The 22,775-nt window shown below is 41.7% G+C and overlaps 1 protein-coding gene across 1 annotated transcript in view; it reads left to right on the forward strand.

Annotated features, from left to right (window-relative positions):
• Positions 1-395: 395 nt before the first annotated feature.
• The window catches only part of LVRN (laeverin), a 73,579-nt gene continuing 51,199 nt past the window's right edge, over positions 396-22,775 (forward strand). The window contains exons 1-3 of the mRNA XM_059061911.2: positions 396-1,402; positions 18,870-19,012; positions 20,267-20,406. Of these exons, the coding sequence (XP_058917894.1) occupies positions 708-1,402; positions 18,870-19,012; positions 20,267-20,406 (978 nt within the window). The 5' untranslated portion in view covers positions 396-707. The remainder of the gene's footprint in view (positions 1,403-18,869; positions 19,013-20,266; positions 20,407-22,775) is intronic.

Here is a 22,775-nt window from a genome sequence, read left to right on the forward strand (position 1 = left end):
GAAAAGGCTCCGGGACACCCCTGACCTTGTTTCCAGCCTCGCACTTGTTGCCTGGGCCGCGTGAGGCTCGAGCCAAAAATTTGGCTCCGGAAGTTAGTTCAGACAGCGCGGCTGTCCCTAGCAGGTTCATTTCAAAGCATGTGCCCCAAAGTCCCGGTTCGTAAGCCCTCACCCCAGTCCCTAGCGCACGAATCCCTAGGTAGTGGCCGGCAAGTGTGCAGCCCGCTGCTCATCACTACAGTCAAGGAGTTGAGGGTGCTCTGAACCTGTCTCTTTTCCGACAACACCCGAAACCGCACCGGGTCACGCCCAACAAATCCCTTGAATCCAAAGACCTCACCCCCGTCGGAGGTGCCCAAATTCGAGTTTGGTCCGACCGTCCCCTCCCTGCGCCTACTCTGGAAGCTCCTCTGTGAGGTCTTTCCCTTCAGACCCAAAGGGGCTTGCGCCAGGTCCGCCTCTTTCCCAGGCCCTGGCGGGGGCGGGGGTGGGTAGGCAGGGACCTGGATCTGATTAGCTGGGAGGGGAAGCCGAGGTCCCAACAGCTCTCTCCTGTCTCCCAGGCTCCTCGAGGAGGAGGGAGGGACGGTACAAGAGAGGAGGGGCGGGGGTCCCATCACTGAGCACCCAGGCCGGGGGTCTGAGCCGCCGCCGCCGCCGCCGCCAACGCCGGGCTCTCACCTCACCCCCAGCCCCGGGCTGCGGCCATGGGACCCCCTTCCAGCTCTGGCTTCTACGTGAGCCGCGTGGTAGCCCTGCTCCTGGCCGGGCTGGCTGCTGTGCTCCTGCTGGCGCTGGCCGCACTCGCTGCCCTGTACGGCCACTGCGCGCGCGTCCCGCCGTCGGAGCTTCACGACCGCGGGGACCCGCACGCCTCGCCCTCCCCCCCAGGCAGGCGAGAGCCGGCGCGGACCCAGAAGCCCGGCCCCACTCTGGAGACGGAGGTGGCGCCCACCCCGCGCAATTGGCGACCCCCGGGGCCCTGGGACCAGCTGCGCCTGCCGCCCTGGCTTGTGCCGCTGCACTATGAGCTGGAGCTGTGGCCCCGTCTGAGGCCAGAAGAGCTCTCGGCGCCGGCGTTGCGTTTCACTGGCCGCGTGAACATCACCGTGCGCTGCATCGCGGCCACCGCCCGGCTGCTACTTCACAGCCTCTTCCTGGACTGTGAAAGCGCCGAGGTGCGGGGACCACTGTCGCCGGACGCCGGAGACGCCACCCTGGGCCGCGTGCCGGTGGACGAGGTGTGGTTCGCGTTGGACATGCAGTACATGGTGCTAGAGCTCGGCGAAGCCCTGCAGCCCGGGAGCCGCTATGAGCTGCAGCTCAGCTTCTCCGGCCCGGTGTACCAGGACACCAGGGAGGGACTCTTCCTCAATCTCTACACGGACCAGGGTGAGCGCAGGTAAGGGCAGGCCGGCCCTGGCCTCCTCGGCCCCCGCCCCGCATTCCCCGTGCGCAGGCTGCGGGTTCAGGTGCTTAGGTGCGCGTCTCCTGCCCTTCGCAAAGAAACCCACCCCATCCTTCGCGACGTTTTCTTCTAGAGTCAGAGGGTGAGCGCCTCCTTCCCCCCTTTCCCTCTTCCTTTGGCCAGGTTTCAGCCCCATCCCTGCCCATCCAGTTCGTTTCTGTCGTTGCCCCTTTTAAGGTCGCTGCTACCCCAAAAGTTTATTGTCCTCTTCAGAGAACCCCTTTGTCCTCTAACCCAGAATTTACTCAGGGCAACGAGCAAACCCCTTGCTACTCAAAGTTTGTACAAAAACTTTTGAGTTGCTTGTCCGCGGTCCCAACGTAACATCTGGGAGGTTGTTAGAAATGCAGGCTCTTAAGCCCCACCCTCGACCAAGGGGATCCGAATATGCGTTTTACCGGAACTCCTCGGGTGATTCACCCGCGTTAGAGTTGGATAAGCACGGGGCTAGAGCACCGTCGACGCTCTGCGGTTCCTCCCCAGCGCCTCTCTGCGCTTTTCCTGCCCTGACTCCTTTGCCTGGGCGCTCCGTAACTGCTGCTCTTGCAACAAATAGACCCACGTCGCGGCTGTTCGTTTCCTAGTTTTTTTCTTTTTGCTAAGGTTCTCCAAAACTTCAGAATCCCCTTTCATTCCTGCCCTCCCGCCCCCTGCCCGGGCCCCGCGTGTCGTTTTGCGGGTAAGCAGCGGCAACCCCACCCCTCCCCGCTCTTTGACCGGCTATGTGCCAGAGTTTTGGGATTCAAAAAAAAAAAAAAGTAAAAGCGATGACAAGGGACCTCCCCTCTGAGTCTGCAGGCTCACATAGTCTACATGTGTTCTCTTTACACTCGTTTGCGATAGTGTCTTCCACACGGAATGTTTCCAGCCCAAGAATTGCCTCTTTCCACGCTCTGGGACCACATTACTGACCCCCGGTGAGCGCCAGGGAAATGGTCTTTTTTCAAACTGGTGAGCTCCTGCTTCGCTCATGCAGTGGTGGAGCCTTTGCGGTTTACACAACTGCATGTACTTTGCCCTTTATTATTACAGAAAATGTTCTCAGATGTTCTCTGAGGGAAAGAAACTCACTAAATTACCCCCTAAATCTTCTCCTGCACTATTTTCAAAACTTCAGGGGTTTAAAATAAGTTTAATAAGCTGGCCTAAGTGGAAGCGTAATCTGTAACTTTTGTTTTTAAGGACAGTATGCTTGATTTTTCTCTCAAACATGCAGCAATACCCGAGAAGCAGTTTTGAAAAGTTTCTCATGAGGATAATGTGTTACTGGACTTATGGGCTCTAGAAACCTTTTTGAAATAAATGTGTATTGTTAAGGTGCAGGATTTTTCAGAGGTGGGGAAAAGGATGCTTTTTTGCACACCTACCTGACAGTGTTTTCTGCTGTCAGTTAGTAAATCTTCATCTCTTAACCATCTCTTCCTTCTTCCTGTCTTAATGGGGCTGTGGCCTGGACAAACTGCCCTAGCAAATGTGGGAAAGGAAAGTCCCTTTCCATTTTTCTATTGTGCTGCCAACTCTAGTAGTAACTAGAAACCATATTTTGAGAGTTTTCAAATTCAAATAAGCAGAAAACAATAAAGTCCTACAGATGTTCATAGACCTAGGTGGAGCTCCAGAACTGTGGCATCTTGAGAGGAGCTGTCGCCTGGAAGTTGTTCTTCTGAGTCTCTGCTTCTGAAACCAGGAAGAAGAGAAACCTGCAGCTGAGCTTGAAGCCAAGGTCACAAAGAACCTGAACAAAATGATGATTTGTGATGAGGCAGACTTTGGAAGCCCAGCAGGCTTGAGTTTGAGCTGTGTGACTTGAGCCAGTCTCTTCACCTCTCTGAGATTGTTCCCTCATTCATGGAATAGATATAATAAGTGTCAACCTTTAGAATGTTGTGAGAATTAAGTGGGAAGGGGGCACCGTGACTGGCATATAATCTGTGTGGTGATGGCTACTATCATTAGCTTGGGGTAAAATTATCCTGTTATCTAAACACGGAAGCTGCCACGTTCCTGGTAGATATGATTCTAAGAAGATTTCTATATGCAGAGAAATTGCCCACTGTTTTCACATTTTTCTTGGGATGTCTGTAATTCCAGCTGCAGCGGTTGGAACATGTTTACTTCTGTTCTTTGATGATCTCTAATCACAGTCCAGACAGGCTAATGTTTTTAAATAATTTTACTCAATTCTAATGGAAGAGAGAAAGAAGGTCAATCTAGAAAATACAAAGAGCATCACTATTTGACACTTCTAAGGTTTAGGTTATGATTTGCTAGCTTCAGAGGTTGCTGGGAATGCTTTGTACCTGTGCTCAGCCTTTCTCTACCTGACAGGTGACTTCACATTTCTGCCATATAGGAGCCATCTACTGGATACCTTAGACATGTGCCTCTTCCATGTATGGAAAGTTGAGAGCAAGATCCAAACGTTAATGTCCCTCTAAGCAGTATTTCCCAAACTTCATTCACTGGCATATGACTAATTTCAGATTTTGCCATATTCACATATCTCTGGCCATATTATTTGCTAAAAAAGGTTACTTGATTTAAACAAAAATGTTAAGTAGATTTATTTAAAAGCAACTCTATACCATTATTATAGAAGGAAAACCATTTGAAATTTATAGAAAGGAATGGCACAGACTAATACAATGAAAACAAAACAGCTATCATTATTGTCTGCTGAAGGCTCTAAAGGCTTTGAATCTGAAGGCTGCTCTCTCTTAAAAAAGGGAAATTAGAATTAGATGTTCAAGATAAATAACACTAAAGCAATGTTTTCTCTTGACCTAATCAGAATGATTCATAAAACTGAAAGGACTGACTATCATGTGGGAGTCTGAGCTATGTAATAGTGTGTCTGAGGGCTACCAAAAATCCTTCTCAATCTATACTTTGGGAAATTCTGCATTAGAGTAGTGGTTCACACTTTAATGTGCATCAGAAACACCAAAGGAGCTTATTAAACATGTAGATTCGAGGGACATACCCTCAGAAATTCCAGATCAGTACACCGATGTTCATAGCAACACTATTCACAATAGCTACAAGGTGGAAGCAACCCAAATGTCCATTGATGGATGAAGGGAAGACACAAAATGTGGTATATACATACAATGGAATATTATTCAGCCTTAAAAAGGAAGGAAATTCTGACATATGCTACTACACAGATGAATCTCGGGGACATTATATAAGGGACCTAAAGTAGTCAAATTTATAGAGACATAAAGTAGAATTGTGGTTGCTAGGGGCTGGGGGAATGAGGAGTTTTTTTTAGCTGTATTGGGTCTTTATTGCTATGTGCAGGCTTTAGTTGTGGCGAGCAGGGGCAACTCTTCATTGCAGTGTGTGGGCTTCTCATTGTGCTGACTTCTCTTGTTGTGGAACATGGGCTCTAGGTGCACAGGCTTCAGTAGTTGTGGCACATGGGCTCAGTAGTTGTGGCTCGCAGGCTCAGTAGTTGTGGCACATGGACTTAGTTGCTCCGTGGCATGTGGGATCCTCCCGGACCAGGGATCGAACCCATATCCCCCGCATCGGCAGGTGGATTCTCAACCACTGCGCCACCAGGGAAGTCCCGAGTGGGGAGTTTTTGTTTAATGAGTACAGAGTTTTAGTTTTGCAAGATAAAGAGTTCTGGAGACTAGTTGTACAACAATGTGAATGTACTTAACACCACTCAATGTTATACTTAAAAATGGTTAAGATGATGAATTTTATGTTTTGTGTATTGGATTGGTCAAATTTTTCGTTCAGGTTTTTCCATAAGATGTTACGGAAAAACCCAAAGGAACTCTTTGGCCAACCCAATATTTTCCACAATTTAAAAAAATTTAAAAGCAAAAACTTTCTAGAGCGGTGAGTTTTGAGTGGGGTTTGGAAATTAACATATTTTAACAATTGCTGCGATAAACATCTTTTCATGCTTATTTGCCATCTGTATATCACGTCAGTGAAATGTCTCTTCATGTCTTTTATCCATTTTCTAATTGAATTGTTTTTTTATTTTTTTATTTTATATTTATTTATTTGGCTACATTGAGTCTTCATTGCTGTGAGCAGGCTTTCTCTAGTTGAGGCGAGTGGGGGCTACTCTTTGTTGCGGCTCACAGGCTTCTCGTTGCGGTGGCTTCTCTTGCAGAGCGTGGGCTCTAGGCATGCAGGCTTCAGTAGCTGTGGCATGTGGGCTTCAGTAGTTGTGGCTTTCGGGCTCTAGAGTGCAGGCTCAGTAGTTGTGGCTCACGGGCTTAGTTGCTCTTTGGCATGTGGGATCTCCCCAGACCAGGGATCGAACCGGTGTCCCCTGCATTGGCAGGCAGATTCTTAACCACTGTGCCACCAGGGAAGCCCGCTGAATTGTTTTCTCACTGTTGAGTCCTGGGATTTTTTTAGTATAATCTACATCTGAGTCCATTGTGAAATATATGGCTTACAAATATCATTCTGCCAGTCTGTAACTTGTCTTTTAATCTTCTTAATAACATTTTCAGAGAGCAAAAGTTTCAATATTAAAGAAGTCCAATTTATCGGTATTTTTTATAGAACATACCTTTGATGTAATGTCTAAGAATTCTTTTTTTAAAGACTTTGTTGTGTTTTTTTTTTGAGACATTTTAGGTTTACAACAAAATTTAGGGGGAAGTAGAGAGATTCCCCATATATCCCCTGCCTCCACACATGCATAGCCTCCCCCATTATCAATATTGCTCACTAGAATGGCACTTTTTTTTTTTAAACTAAGGATGAATCTGTATCAGCACATCATAATCACCCCAAATTCATAGTTTACCTTAGGGTTTACTTTTGGTGGTGTACGTTCTATCTGTTTGGACAAATATATACTGACTTATAGCCATCATTATAATACCATACAGAGTATTTTCACTGCTCTAAAAATCCTCTGCTGCCTATTCATCTTCCTACCCACTCATTCTGCCCAGCAACCACTGATCTTTTTTATTGTCTGCATAGTTTGGCCTTTTCCATATGTCGTATAGTTGGAATCATACAGTATATCACCTTTTCAGTGTGGCTTCTTTCACTTAGCAATATGCATTTAAGGTTCCTCCATATCTTTTCATGTTGTAATAGTTCATTTCTTTTTAGTGCTGAATAATATTCTATTGTCTGGATGTACCACAGTTTATTTATCTAGTCACCTACAGAAGGACATTTTGTCTGCTTCCAAGTTTTGGCAATTATGAAAAAAGCTGTTATAAACTGTGCACAGGTTTTTGTGTAGACATACATTTTCAACTACTTTAGGTAAATACCAAGAAACATAATTTCTGGATCATATGGTAAGCTTATGTTTAGTTTTGTAAGATACTGCCAAACTGTCTTCCAGAGGGGATATACCATTTTGTATTCCCACCAGGAATGAATGAGGGTTCCTTTTGCTCCATATTCTTGTCAGCATTTGATGTTGTCACTGTTCTGAATTTTGGCCTATATTCTAATAAGTATCTCATTGTTTTCATTTGCATTTCTCTGACGACATATGATGTGAAGCATACTTTCATATGCTTTTCTGTATAATTTCTTTGGTGAGGTATCTGTTGAGGTCTTTGGCCCATTCTTTGAGTTGTTTGTTTTCTTTTTTTAAAATTTATTTTATTCAAGTCTAGTTTATTTATAATGTTGTTAATTTCTGCTGTACAGCAAAGTGATTCAGTTAACATACATAGAATGGAGTTGTTTGTTTTCTTTTTTTTTTTAAGATTTATTATTTATTTATTTAATTTATTTTTGGCTGCATGGGGTTTTAGTTGCAGCGTGTGGGCTCTTTGTTGTGGTGCATGGGCTTCTCTCTAGTTGTGGCATGAGGTTTTTCTCTTCTCTAGTTGTGGCGCACAGGCTCCAGAGTGCATGGGCTCTGTAGTTTGTGGCATGCAGGCTCTATTTGAGGCAAGCAAGCTCAGTAGTTGTGTCATGCAGGCTTAGTTGCCCCTAGGCATGTGGGATCTTAGTTCCCTGACCAGGGATCGAACCCATGACCCCTGCATTGTGAGGCGGATTCTTTACCACTGTACCACCAGGGAAATCTGTGTTTATTTTCTTATTGTTGAATTTTAAGAGTTCTTTGTATATTTTGGATAACAGTCCTTTATCAGGTGTGTCTTTTGCAAATATATTCTGCCAGTCTATGGCTTGTCCTCTTATTCTCTTTATATTGTCTTTGACAGAGCAGAATTTTTAAATTTTAGTGAAATCCAGCTTATCAATTATTTCTTTTATTGATCATGTCTTTGGTGTATTATCTTAAAATGTATTATCACCATACCCAAGATCATTTAGGTTTTCTCCTATGTTATCTTCTAGGAGTTTTATAATTTTACATTTAGATCTATGATTCATTATGAGTTAATTTTTATGAAGGGTGTAAGGTCTGGGTCTAGATTCATTTTTTTTTTTTTTTGCATGTGGGTATCCAGTAAGAGATTTTCTTTGCTCCATGGTATTGCCTTTGCTTCTTTGTCAAAGATTGGTTGACTATATTTTTGTGGGTCTGTTTCTTGGCTCTCTATTTTATTTCCTTGATCTGTCTATTCTTTTGCCAATACCACACTATCTTGATTATTTTAGCTTTATAGTAAGTCTTGAAATCAGGTAGTGTAAATCTTCCAGCTTTGTTCTTCTCCTTCGATACTGTGTTAGGTATTCTGGTTTTTTTGCTTCTCACTATAAACCTTAGAATCAGTTTGTTCAAATCCATAAACTTAACTTGCTAGGATTTTAATTGGAATTGCACTGAAACAATGAATCAAGTTGGGAAGAACGGATACGCTGACAATATTGAGTCTTCAGATCCATGAATATGGAATAACTCTCCATTTATTTAGTTCTTTTTAAAATTTCCTTCATCAGAGTTTTCTATTTTTCCTTATCTAAATCTTGTACATATTTTGTTAGATTTATACCTAAGTATTTCATTTTTAGGGACACTAATGTAAATGGCATTATGTTTTAAATTTCAAATCCATTTGTTCACTGTTGGTATATACGAAATAAATTGACTTTTGTATATTAACCTTGTATCCTGCAAATTTGCTATAATTGCTTATTAGCTCCAGGAGGTTTTTGTCAATTCTTCTGGATTTTATAGAAAACACAGATGATCATCTTATCTGTGAATAAGAGTGTTTTAGTTCTTCCTTCCCAATGAATATATGTTTTATTTCCTTTTCTTGACTTACTGCATTTGGAAGGACTTCCAGTACAATGTTGAAAAGGAGTGGCAAGAGGGGGCATCCTTGCCTTGTCCCTGATCTTAGTGGAAAGCTTCAAATTCTCACCATTCAGTATGATGTTAGCTGTAGATTTTCTTGTGGATGGCCTTTATTAAGATTAGGCAGTCCCCCTCTATTCTTACTTTACTGAGAATTTTAATTGTAAATGGGTGCTGGATCTTGGCAAATGCTTTCTTTGCATATATTAATGGGTGATCATGTGATTTTTCTTATCTAGTCTGTTCATGCGATGGATAACATTAATTGATTTTTGAATGTTGAACTAGTCTTACATACCTGGGATAAATTCCACTTGGTTGGGATATGTAATTCTTTTTATGCGTTGTTGGATTTGATTTGCTAATATTTTGATGAGGATTTTTGCATCTCTGTTCAGGAGAGCTATTGGCCTGTAGTTTTCTTTTCTTATAATGTTTTGTTCTGGTTTTGGTGTTAGGGTAATGCTGGCCTCATAGAATGAGTTAGGAAGTATTCCCTTTGCTTCTATCCTGTGAAAGTGATTGTAGAGAATTGGTATTCCTTAAATGTTTGATAGAATTTACCAGTGAACCCATCTGGGCCTGGTGGTTTCTGTTTTGAAAGGTTATTAATTATTGATTCAATTTCTTTAATAGATATAGGCTTTTTCAGATTGTTCCTTCAGTGTGAGTTCTGGCAGATTGTATCTTTCAAGGATTGGTCCTTTTCATTTAGAGTATCAAATTTGTGGGCATAAATTAGTTCATAGTATTCCTTATTATCTTTTTAATGTCCATGGTATCTGTAGTGATGTCCCCTCTTTCATTTCTGATATTGGTATTGATATAATGGATTAATATATACCATATCTGTTACTGTTTTCTATTTTTTTGCCCTTGCTCTTTTTCCCATTTTTGTCTTCCACTCTTTTTTTGCCTTTCTTTACTATGTTGAATTTTCCAGTCCATGAACACAGAATATCTGTTCATTTATTTAAATCTTTGATCTATTTCATCAGCATTTTATCATTTTTAACATACAAAGCCTATACCTGTTTTATTAGATTTATGCCTAAGTACTTAATTTTATTTGAGCAATTGTAAATGGTATTGTATTTTTAATTTTAGTTGTTATGTATCTGTTTCTACTACAAAGAAATAGTGAGTTTTGTGTGCTTACCTTGTGTCCTAGGACTTGGTGATCTCATGTGAAAGATCTAGGAGTTTTTGTTTTGTTTTTATAGATTCCTTGGGATTTTCTATGTAGATCATCATGTTATCTGCATACAGAGACAGTTTTATTTCTACTTTTCCAATCCATATGCCATTTCTTTTCTTACCTTACTTTGCTGGCTGAAATTTCCAGCACTATGTTGACTAAGAGCAGTAAGTGTGGACATTCTTTTCCCCTAATGTTAGGGAGAAAGTTTTTAGCCTTTCACTGTTCAGTGTGATTTTAGGTGGAGGTTTTTTTGTATATGTTCCTTATCAAGTTGAAGAAGTTCTACTCTATTCACAGTATTTCTGAGTTGCTTTTTTTTTTTTAAATCACAAATGGGTGTTGGATCTTGTCAAACACTGACATTACCTGTTACTGGATAGAACATAATGGAAAATGGAGGATACAGCAAAATTACCAAAAGAGTGCCTGAAGAAGATCTCAGAGCAAGACCCTTGTTCTTCCCTTTATGGTTAGCATGGTCTGCAACCAGTGTGGCTTCTAATTCATAGAGTAGAAATGGCTTAGGCCAATGAACCCTGAATTGTGCATGTTTTCCTTGTGATCTATTTGAGGTCAAAGGGGATCTAGAATTTTGCACATGGGATAAGAACATTGACTAGGGAGCTAAAGAAGTGCCACCATGCCAGGGACTGAAGTAAATATGTTTCAGTGAATGCTGTGGAGTGGTTGTGCAAGGTGGGGTCCAGAGGGAGTTGCAGCCAGACTCAGAGGACTGGCCATGTGAGCAAGAGCTCAGTGAGTGCCATGTTATCAGTGGGAACTACTGAGCCTTCACTGTTGTGAAGGAATGGTTTACAAGTCATACCAGTCAAGAGAATGCAGTCACATCAATATGGCAAATCCAAGAAGTCCTGTCCTGTCAAGAGGTCTCCTCCTTCTCTGCCCTTCTGCAGTCTGGCATCTGGGTGTAGGAGAAAGCTTCTTAGTTCTCATGCCCTTAGGAAATAAAAGAGCCCTGAAAGGGAATTTGGATTTTAAATGACTATCCTCCTAAACAAGACTGTTTTAAAATCAGTAACGATGAGTAACCTGTAATTGGCAAGCTTGCATTCTTTTCCTCTACCATCAGTGAGAATATGGGTTCCAGAGTATGAACTTATGGGACAGATTGCTTTACACATCTGAGTTCTGGTAAGTAAATTTTGACAATTAATTCTCTTCATGTGAAATAAATGTTTCCTCCAACACTAATGACTAGAGCTTATAACATTCCAATTCATCCAAGCTTTCCAAACAATTATTACCAAGGACTCCATAAACCAGTGTACTCCAAAACTATATTTTGTACCAGTTGCTTCTGACCTTTGGAAACCATTGCAGAGAATACTTATGCTAAAGGCCAGTTTCTCAGCTCATCAAGGTCTGATTAGTCACCTGATAAAAGAGGTACTAGGAAAACTGAAATAAAAAACATCCGTGTTCTTTCCTTTCCTGATAAGTACAAGTCACTCAGATGGCCCTAGACTGTACAGAATGGCTAATAGGTTGTCTTTGGCCATTTTAAAGATGTAAGGAGGCCTTTTCCGAAATATCTTCTTGAGGGTAAAATTGGTTAGAGCAGTACTGAGAATATTAGGGGACCATGTTCCACTAGTACATCTTGCAAGATGAACTTGGCCTTCCCTGAGACCCTTGTTCATAATCACTAACCTCAATTAATAAATACACACCTTTGGGGTCTCTTTCATTAGGGTGATATTATACCATTACTAGTTAGGAGAATTTTAAAATATGCACCTCTTTATTTACTGTGTGCAAGATTTATGTACGGTATAAGATGGATGTGAGAAGTATGGGATTTAACTCCATGAAAAACAACTTAAAAACATGACAGTAATATCACTGTTGGCAGATGACATGAAACTATACATAGAGAATGCTAAGGATGCTACCAGAAAACTACTAGAGCTAATCAATAAATTTGATAAAGTAGCAGTATACAAAATTAAAGCACAGAAATCTCTTGCATTCCTATACACTAATGATGAAAAATCTGAAAGAGAAATTAAGGAAACACTCCCATTTGCCATTGCAACAAAAAGAATAAAATACCTAGGAGTAAACCTACCTAAGGAGACAAAAGACCTGTATGTAGAAAACTATAAGACACTGATGAAAGAAATTAAAGATGATACAAACAGATGGAGAGATATACCATGTTCTTGTATTGGAAGAATCAACATTGTGAAAATGGCTATACTACCTAAAGCAATCTACATATCCAAAGCAATCCCTATCAAACTAGCAACGGCATTTTTCACACAACTAGAACAAAAAATTTCACAATTTGTATGGAAACACAACAGACCCCAAATAGCCAAAGCAATCTTGAGAAAGAAAAACAGAGCTGGAGGAATCAGGCTCCCTGATTTCAGACTATACTACAAAGCTACAGTCATCAAGACAGTATGGTAGTGGCACACAAACAGAAATATAGATCAACAGAACAGGATACAAAGCCCAGAGGTAAATCCACGTATATATGGTCACCTTATCTTTGATAAATGAGGCAAGAATATACAATGGAGAAAAGACAGCCTCTTCAATAGGTGGTGCTGGGAAAACTAGACAGCTACATGTTAAAGAATGAAATTAAAACACTTCCTAAAACCACACACAATCCACTCAAAATGGATTAAAGACCTAAATGTAAGGCCAGACACTATAAAACTCTTAGAGGAAAACATAGGTAAAACACTCTATGACATAAATGACAGCAAGATCCTTTTTGACCCACCTCCTAGAGAAATAGAAATAAAAACAAAAATAAACAAATGGGATCTAAGGAAACTTAAAAGCTTTTGCACAGCAAAGGAAACCACAAGCAAGATGAAAAGATGGCCCTCAGAATGTGAGAAAACACTTGCAAACAAAGTAACTGACAAAGGATTAATCTCCAAAATATACAAGCAGCTCATGCAGCTCAATATCAAATAAACAAACAACCCAATCCAAAAATGGGCAGAAGATCTAAATAGACATTTCTCCAAAGATATACAGATTACCAACAAACACATGAAAGGATGCTCCACATCACTAATAATTAGAGAAATGTAAATCAAAACTACAATGAGGTATCACCTCACACCAGTCAGAATGGCCATCATCAAAAAATCTACAAAGAATAAATGCTGGAGAGCGTGTGGAGAAAAGGGAACCCTCTTGAACTGTTGGTGGGAATGTAAATTGATACAGCCACTATGGAGAACAGTATGGTGGTTCCTTAAAAAACTAAAAATAGAATTACCATATGATCCAGCAATCCCACTACTGGGCATATACCCAGAGAAAACCATAATTCAAAAAGATACATGCACCCCAATGTTCACTGCAGCACTATTTACAATAGCCAGGTCATGGAAGCAACCTAAATGCCCATCGACAGATGAATGGATAAAGAAGATGTGGTACATATATATAATGGAATATTACTCAGCCATAAAAAGGAGCAAAACTGGATCATTTGCAGAGACGTGGATGGACCTAGAGACTGTCATACAGAGTGAAGTAAGTCAGAAAGAGAAAAACAAATATTGTATATTAATGCGTATATGTGGAATCTAGAAAAATGATACAGATGAACCAGTTTGCAAGGCAGAAATAGAGACACAGATGTAGAAAACAAATGTATGGACACCAAGAGGGGAAAGTGGGGGTGGTGGGATGAATTGGGAGATTGGGATTGACATATATACACTAATATGTATAAAACAGATAAGTAATAAGAACCTGCTGTGTAAAAACAAAATTAAATTAAAATAAAATAAAAACCAATGGAAATTTAAGAAAAAAAGAGAGAGCGAATGTATGAATCCTATTCTTGTTCAGTATCCTTTAGGAATACTTGCATTTCTCATCACTCCATTTCCTTTTTAAAAGATAAGAAAAAAATATGGTAGTATTTAGAGAAATGAAAATAGAAAAACCAAGAGGTGGGAGTGGCTTGTTAGTGTGAAATGCCTGAAGAAAATTAAGATCTTTATTTGGGACAAATTAAGGTGAAAACAGCATGATCAAGGTCAATCATTTTGTGCAGGTGTCCAAAGAGTGAACAGTGAATTGAAAAAGACTCCCTTCCAGTCGCTGTTTATGCAGGAAATCTGGCACAGTCCTCAGGGTATGACCCACAGAGAGAAATTTGAGTAATATTAGGAAAGAATTTAGAAGTCTCAAAACACGGTCAGTGAACTCAAGTGCCAAGCACATGATATTGCTGGTGTCACAGAGAAAAGAGGTCAGTTCATTACCTTATAGAGCTGTTGAACCCACACATTTTATGTGGCTGAGCAGTTTTCTCTGGGAAATGGTTTGCTCATCAGAGGTTTAGATCCTGTATCTTTTGAAAACAAGTGTAACTAGCATATTGAAATACCACACCTCATAATTCAGTAAAAATGCAATCATTTTTCTCCCACTGTCCATTTACAATTTAGTCTCTGGGATAATAGCTCCTGCTCCTGCATGAATACTCTAGCAACCCATAATTTCCTGCTAACTGTTAGGTAATAAATGATCTATGGTCACTAAGTTACAAACATTATCCAGATGCAAATAACTTAGGAAATCCAGTCCTGGGTGATACTCAAAACTTTGAACTTAAGTTGCTGTTAAATCTCCCTTTTTCTCTCTCCAACCTCACTTCTCTGAGCTTGGGCTGACTTCAGGATAGAAGCCTTCAGTGACATAGAGGGTAGTGGTCCTTCCATCTCTTTGTCTATTTCTAGTCCTCCCCTTCCATCTTGAGCTGTTATTTAAACCCTACCAGGTCCAGCGGGACTAGTGGAGACAGGGAAAGGCAACACACAGGGCAGCTCTTACTTGAACCAGTATTCTCATCTTTTGGTCTCACTCTGGTCTAGCAGATGCCTTTTTCCCTTGAGATGTCATTTTCCTGGACTCCTCAGAGCTTTCTCACTCTTTCTCTTTCTCCTACAATTCTCTTGTCCCTGAAGGATGCTTCTCTTATTTCTCTGTTCTGATTGTCACTTGTGACTCCTTCCTCGGCCCCTAGACATACAGTAGTGCATCTCCAAGCTCCTCCAGGTAGCTCTATTAGACCGAATCTAAGATTCTGTCTCAGGGCCCATGGCTTTTCCAAGGAACACTCATACATCCCTTGCCTGGGACTGATGTGGGTCCCAAGGCAGCAGCACTCTCCTGGTTCTGGCTCCAAAACAGTCAGTATAGATTCCCACCTGATAGGAGTTTGACTCCAGCCAGTGTCAATTTCAGCTTTCTCAGGAGTGAATTGGGTACCAGCCTCTAAGTCTCTCAGCCTTAGGAAACACTTCCACTGCTCTCTGAGGGATTTTCTCCCCCTGTCTCAGGTTTAGAGGGTTGCACCTCCTCCCAGCTCCCTGAGTACAGGAGGACATGGCAACATAAGGTCCCTCCCCACCAAGGAATCTTTCCTCTGATCTCTTTTATCTACGTTCTCTGACCCTTCTTCTATGTCCTCGATGTAGCTGAGAAACCCAAGAGTGGCTTGAAGGTGCTTGAGGCCATTTACTTTCGAAATCTTCATAACATGGTTTGGCACCTTTGTTTGGAATTTTACATCTATTATGTTTTGTCGTCTGGTGGAAACTTCAGTTTTAAGATCGTATTACACGAGTAATAAACAAACATGATTCACGGGCCAATCCAGTGGTGTAACATCTGTCTTTACTAAACATTTTGATATATGAGTGTTGTTACTGTGTTAAAAAAAATCAGGGGAGACAACTCTCCAAAGAGTCTGATTTAATCCTTGACCAGCTATGTTATTTAGCACTTCTTAACTAGAGCTGTAGGCGTATGGAGTTCATAAAATAATTTGGAATGAAATACTGTACTGAATGAATATTTTTTATGTGGTAGTAGATGGATCCCCAAGGGCATCACATGTCTTGCCTGCTAAGACCTCTTCCAGCCCAAGAAAGTGGTGAGCCCACCATTCTCTGGCTGTACAAGAGGGCAGGAAAGAGGCTTTGCAATAGTGAGCCACTAGGAGACAAATTCTCCCAAATTAACTCCCTCACCAGCTGACCACTCTAAATCCAGACTTCATAGGCACCATAATAACATGTTTCTGTGAGGTTTGAATGGAGGAAGGATATCCTTACAGGGTTGCTTGAGTCCAAAGCAGAGAGAGAAGGGAAATAAATATCAGCCTTGGGTCCAGATGTGGCGTAACCAGATTGTGTGTGTTGCCGGCTGGCCCTGACTTTTGGAGTTAAGATTGAGAGCCAGAAAGGCTGTGTGTTGTAGGGATTTTTTTTTTTTTTTGTAGGGATTTTTCCCTTTTTGTTTGCTTATATAACACCAGGGAGGGAAATAGTTGAGTAAAATCCAAGCGTTTCTTTTATTTCACTTCTCTGGAGACCTTAATCACAGAATTGGAAGGACTTGCTCGACGCTTGATTGTTAAAGCAGTGACTCCCTAAGCTGGTGTCTCCTCGCCTTTTTAAACCTGCACCTTTGGTGAGCATGAAAGTTTCCCACCTCCTTGAAGAGGCTGATTTTCTCCCTCCTCCCCACCTTGCCACCTCCTTGAGATTCACATGCTTTGGGGAGTTATGGCAGCAGATATGTCATCAAGCTGTACTTTCTATAATTTCCATTACAAAAACAATAGGCAAGTATTGGCTTTCCAAATATATAAGCATGTATTATATAACTGAATGCACTTTTTCACTTTACATTGCACTTTTCATGCTAACAGATCACCATTTGTACAAAGTGTCCCACGATTTCAGAAGGCTCAGAGATCTGCTGAAGGCCAGGTATGACAGCTCCCAAGGGGACTATTTCTCTTCATCCTAGATGACTCAGTCATGGCCACCTCAAGGGCTCTTTTCTCCATCCTGTTGGAGTCTTTATCTCTGTTGGAATCAGTTTTAGAGCTCTAAGTGGACTTAGAGCTCATCTAGTCCCATTCTGCATTTTATAGAAACGGATGTCCAAAGAGTTGAAGCAACTTTCCCAAAGTTACACCACTACGTTTACACTGCAGATCCCAAGCAACTACTCAGGTTGCTGAATTCCCTGCTCATCTTTCTTTTTACTGTATTGTCAATTGCTTGAATCTTCTGTACTTTATCCCATCCCTTTAAAAGATACCAACCAATACTACAAAACAAACAAATGCCAATGTGGCAAACTCTGCAAAATACTTCATGTTCTTCTGTATATACTAACATCAAGCTTCCTTTACTTTATAGTGCCTCCAAGGCTGAGAAAATACTTATTTGCCATGAACCCATATTTTAGCCAAGTATTTTAGGTGATACAGAAGAAAAAATACATAACCCCTAATTTCTCATAGTTTAAAATTAATTGAGGAGACAAATGTGGTTCATATTCAGCTTGTGGCCACCTGTGATCTCTGGAAACTTTTTTGTTTACAATGTTGTGTTTAATTTCTGCTGTACAGCAAAGTGCTGGAAGCTTTTAAAATGCATTTGTAATTTCCAACCCTCCACCCTTACTCTGTAATTTATTCTTCCTTGAATTCTTCTGTAGTTCATCTATATCAAGAATAATCTGTGAGATTGGAAGGAATAAAGGCGAGTTCACAGGTCATTTATTGCTAAATGTGGTTACTAATAATATAAAAGCTCATCCAGCGATGAAACATAGCTAGTGTCATTTTTTTCTAGATGGGGAAACAGACTCAGCAAGGCTACGTGACTAGTTCAGGGTTGCTCAGCTAGCGGTAGATGGAGCAGAGCCTTGCAGCCAAAGTGGCTGCTTGTCAGAGCCCACAAGCCCCCTTTCAGCCAAGAAAGCAAGAGTAGAATAAAGTAGGGAAAAGCAAATAAAGCAAAATAGACTTGTTGAAAATTAAGGTTTTGTCACAGTGAGGTTATAAGCACATCAAACTAGCTGACTGTGAAAAGCTTTTGAACATGCCTCCTGTTCTGTGTGCTCTTCCTACAGCTGTGTGAAGTTTTATGTGAGCAGGCCGCTCATCATGGTGGAGGAGGGATTTACAGAGGTGAATAATGGATAGACAGTGCTCTCAAGATATCTGTGTTGAATTCTCCTTCTATTTATCTAAGGACTGGGCCTGAGGTGGGGTAAATGCATGAGAGACATTAAGTCTCAGCACCTTCGGAGAAAAAAAGGAATTTATCGTCCACAATTGTCATCTAAAAGCAGTTCCCAGGTCACAGAGTCTTGGAAAATGGGATAATGAGACTGCAGATTTCTTTGGAGGAGAAAGTTGTTTGATAGGACCTATGCTCTTGTCAGACTCAGGCAGTGTTTACAGAGGATGAACCTGGAAATCTTCTTGTTTGCTCAGGGTACTCTTGTCCCTAAGCTTTTCCCTATAAATCACCAGTGCATTGTGGGATCGTGTCACCTTTGTATTTTTCCTTGGAGATGGAGGAAGGAGCACTAGGGATTCGATAAATCCATCCACATATAAATGGAAATTGTTTCGTTCAGTTGGGATGTGTCCATGTTGTTTAGCCCCAAGGATATGCAAAATAAAACTTTTTAAAGTTTTCAACCAGGAAAAAGAGGAACATGTGAGAAAAAGATAAAAAACATACATTCTTCTTTTGACTCGCACTTTGATGGAGGATGAAAGCAATAGCCCATCCCCAGAGAAGTAATCCTAGTTTTAAAAAATCCTTGGTTCTCAAAAGCCCGGCATTGCATGTTTGTTATATTTGTTCCTATTTTGTTTGTAAAAGGTTTTAAAGGCATATGATTTAATGAAGTAAATGTTGTTTTGCAGTTGAAAATTAAAGAGTTCTTTTGTATTTTAGGTCTTACAGGAATTCTCAGGGACAGTGAGAACTGGAGTGTGTATGTATTATGGGGAGGGCAGTGAGGAAGATGAGGGGAAAACATTAAAGCTCCTTCCTGAAGATAATCATAAGCCATAATTCCCTCAATATATATATATGTTTGCTTCCTCTGGTTTGAAATAAAAATAGATTTTTCCCAAAAATGTATTTCAGGGCCCTCTTAGCATCTCAGATGGAACCAACATTTGCCAGGAATGTTTTCCCTTGTTTCGATGAGCCAGCTCTGAAGGCAACTTTTAATATTACAGTTATACATCATCCAAGTTACGTGGCCCTTTCCAACATGCCAAAGCTAGGTAAGTAATGTTTCCTGTCGTTGTATATGTATACATGTACATATATGTATATGTGTGTATATATATATATATATACATACACATAATATATAATTATATACACACATATACATATGTATATATAATGTTATATATTACATAATTATATGTTTATTTATATATTTGTATTTATATGTTTTTATATGAATTATATATGTGTATATATATATTTAACTCTGTAATAGATTTTATATCAGTAGATTTTCTAGTCAATGTGTTGAGAGTGTGTTATGATTGTAGTATATTATAACCAGGGAGGGCAGTCACATGGGATATGCATCAGCACCCACATCTTGGTGATGGTAAATCCTGATTCTTTTTGTATTAGGAGCTGAGGACACTACACTGTTCTCATACATTGGCAGCCTGTCTGCCCATTAATCTGGGTTTCAACTATTGATCATTAGTGATAACAAGCTAAGGAATTTGGTCTGAATCTGGTACATAGATGTGGGGTTTTTTTTGTTTTGTTTTGTTTTATTTTGGTTTTGGCTCACAGTAGTTTTTTCTTTTGATTGAATTGGCATCCAATTTCTTTTAATTCAGAGATTCGTCATAAAAATAAAAATTCTTACTTTTTTTTTTGAAACTCAGAACGTCTAACAACACTAGCCCTGCACTTCCAATGTGCCAGTGATAGTTGCTGTTGAGAAGGGGCTACCTCCTGCAGACCAAGCCCATGCCCCCGTCTGCCGTGGTCCCCACCACTCCCTGTTAGTGTACACCAGACCGTTCACATCAAGTACCCGGCCCTCATAGGCGTTTGAGTTTGTGATTTCAGGTTTAAAACCCTCAGTGTGACTCCACTGAAGACCTGCCCGAAACCTGAGAATGGCAGAATTGTACCTTTTTGACCTACTATGGGCCTGGGAAACTCTAGATTAAGTGCTGAGAGAGATGGGCTGGACTAGGAAACAGTCGTGGGTGGGAAAAAGAGGAGGTAGCTCATGGGCCTAGTTTATAGTGCCCATAGATTTGCCCTCCCTCCAGACCATGTTATTCAAGGTGCTAATTCAGGACCGAGATACTGTCCTTAGGCCTTCCTAATATGGTTCTGATAGCTTGGGGGTAGACAAATCCAAACTGCTGCACTCTGGGGAGGAGTTGGGAAGAACTAGCTGAGTGACAGTCGACTTGACAAATTATTTCAGAGGTAGATAATTGTGCTTATTATTGCTTATTTACAGTGATTTAGACTAAAATCAATTTCTCTAGGTCAGTCTGAGAAAGAAGACGTGAATGGAAGCAAGTGGACTGTTACTACCTTTCATACCACGCCCCACATGGCCACTTATTTAGCTGCCTTTACCATCTGTGACTATGAGCATGTCAGCAGGACTGAAAGGGGCAAGGAGGTGAGTGACAGAGACCCTTCAGGTAAGGGGACATTTGTACTGGCCACGGACTGCTCAGGCACTCCTGCATCAGGCACTATGCCTACATACCACACCGTCCCCTCCCGGTTCTCTCTCTGATCTCCCCCAAGCCCTGTTACCACTCTCAGTGCCGAGTTGCAGAACGGGATGCAATGGTTCCCATGGTGGTTCTGCAGATGGGTTTCTATGGAAAGGCTGCCCATTAAGCCCACTAGAGGCAGGTTCCGAGCCCCCCCCACTTCCCGGGCTTTCGCTGCCTTTCAGAGTACAGGAGAGAACAGGGAAAGCGGGTACACTAGCATCTGGAAGCTCAGGTTTACCTGTTTACTTCGCCTACATGCTACTGCAGCCTTGAAGCCAGGGTGCTGCCCAAAATGTCTAGCAGCCACTATGACACAGACACCAAACAACCCAAGCTGACACCAGCTGGGACAGCTGCTCTGGCTGAAATGCTGCAGGCAGGTTAAGCATCATCACTATCTAGGAGCAGGTCCTCTGGGTTCCTCACCTCCGGGGCATGAACACTTCCCTAGTGTTGTGTAAGTAGGTGCTCTGTCCTGAAACATCCAGGTTTTCACCCAATTATACTCTCTTTACATAATAATCCTTCAGAGAAATATCAAGGTTATTGTAGCAGTATTTTATAGACTGGTTCACTCCTTACGCTAGAGTGTGGAGGTAAGTAGGGCCAGTGCCTTAGGCCCAGTCCTTCCTAGTCAGATCGACTTCACCGGGCTGAGGAGAGTCAGGCCCTACAGCAGGCGGAGGCTCTCTCCTGGGCCCATGAACTTCCAGGCTTGTGCCATTGACTTGTGGAGGCAAGGAAGCTGTGGATGAGCCAAGTCTGTCACCAGGGGGAGAATTGTTCAAAGCCACTCCTCCTAAGGATGAATTAATAATACTGTGTTAGATGCAAACAACAGCTCATTTTCCTCAGCTGTTGGCTCCAGCCTGATCTCCCTTATTGAATAATCATTGGTAGATGCTTCATATTCACAGATATAACATGAGCCAAGTCAGATGTTCATGGCATATATTGATAAATCTACTCAGGCATGATGTGGAAGCGCATGGTTTGTACCTGGCACGAAGGAGGGTGCCCAGAGCTCACGAGTGACCCAAGGTGACTGTCAGCATCCTCATCACCAGTGGCTTGTTGCTCTCAATGCTGCTGCACAGTGAATAATTCTTATAAAGGATCATACCTGTTTCTTCATGAAAGATCACCCTGGAAAGAAAACCAGCTGCCACAGAAAGCAAAGAGGAAATGGAACATGCCTAAGAAAGTCATGGTCTTAGCCAGAAACTTGAAATTTGGGATGAGTTTATCAGTGGAATGTTGCATTTGGCTCTGGCTCAGCTCTGGGAAGCGAAGGAGTCCACCATATACTCTACAGGGAACCAGACTGTACTCTTGGAATAGCATCCAGACTCTACAAAGATGACTCATTAAGTAAGAGATAAAAATTTAGTGAAGTTGAAAATGCGGTTCATGTGTGGCATGAGGATAAACATAAGACACGTATAACTAAGGTTGGAAATAACATATTTTGAGTAGAATTTATCACACGTGGGCATGTGTAAAGATATTCCTCTCTTAGATGTTGAGGACTGCTGTGTCTAAGGAGGGCCACAAGGACACACTGGTGGGCTAGCTGTGCCTTTGAAGGAACTTTATGGCTGCGTTCCCGAAACGTTCTGCACCTGTTTGTGATCCTGGCTGCCCTGCCTCTTCCCCCACAGCTCAGAATCATCATTTGCCTCCCTTTTGGCTTAAAGAGTGGTTGTTTATGGGAGGAGCTTTGTAACCTGGAAATTTACATGCAAACATTAGTTGTTACTGCCTTTTTCCCCCCCAAGACTACAGTTAATTTGCACACATTATCCTGAACATGGGGAAAGGCGACTGTTATTTCCACTCAGTAGCTTGGGCTCTGGTTTAGATGTCTTCCTGGCCTTGCCGTGGAGGTGAGAGCTTGAGAAGGGGCAGGTACGGGTAGCGTTAGGGGCAGGGCAGGGTCCTGGGCCCCTCTTTCCCAGGATAATGGGGCCTGGCGGGGAGGAGGCTGCAAGGAGGGAAGGGCTCCAGGCAGGAGGCTTCCAAAACAGGTGGTTGCATTTTGTGAAAGGGGAGCGTTTCTGAAGCCCTCAGGTAATTCAAAAGTCACTTGATTCAAGACAAATTCTCCAGCAGAAGTAAAAGCCAAGTCAGATAAACATGGTCTTGGAGGGCAGCAATCTGCAGACATTGTTGTGTTGCTTTTCGTTTTCTTTGCATTTTCTTTAATGTTTTGCAGAGAGCTCTTTCTCAAATTAACTGTATTCACATCAGTATAATTATCTAATTC

Source organism: Kogia breviceps, chromosome 4, assembly GCF_026419965.1.
Source record: "Kogia breviceps isolate mKogBre1 chromosome 4, mKogBre1 haplotype 1, whole genome shotgun sequence".
NCBI classification, from domain to species: domain Eukaryota; kingdom Metazoa; phylum Chordata; class Mammalia; order Artiodactyla; family Physeteridae; genus Kogia; species Kogia breviceps.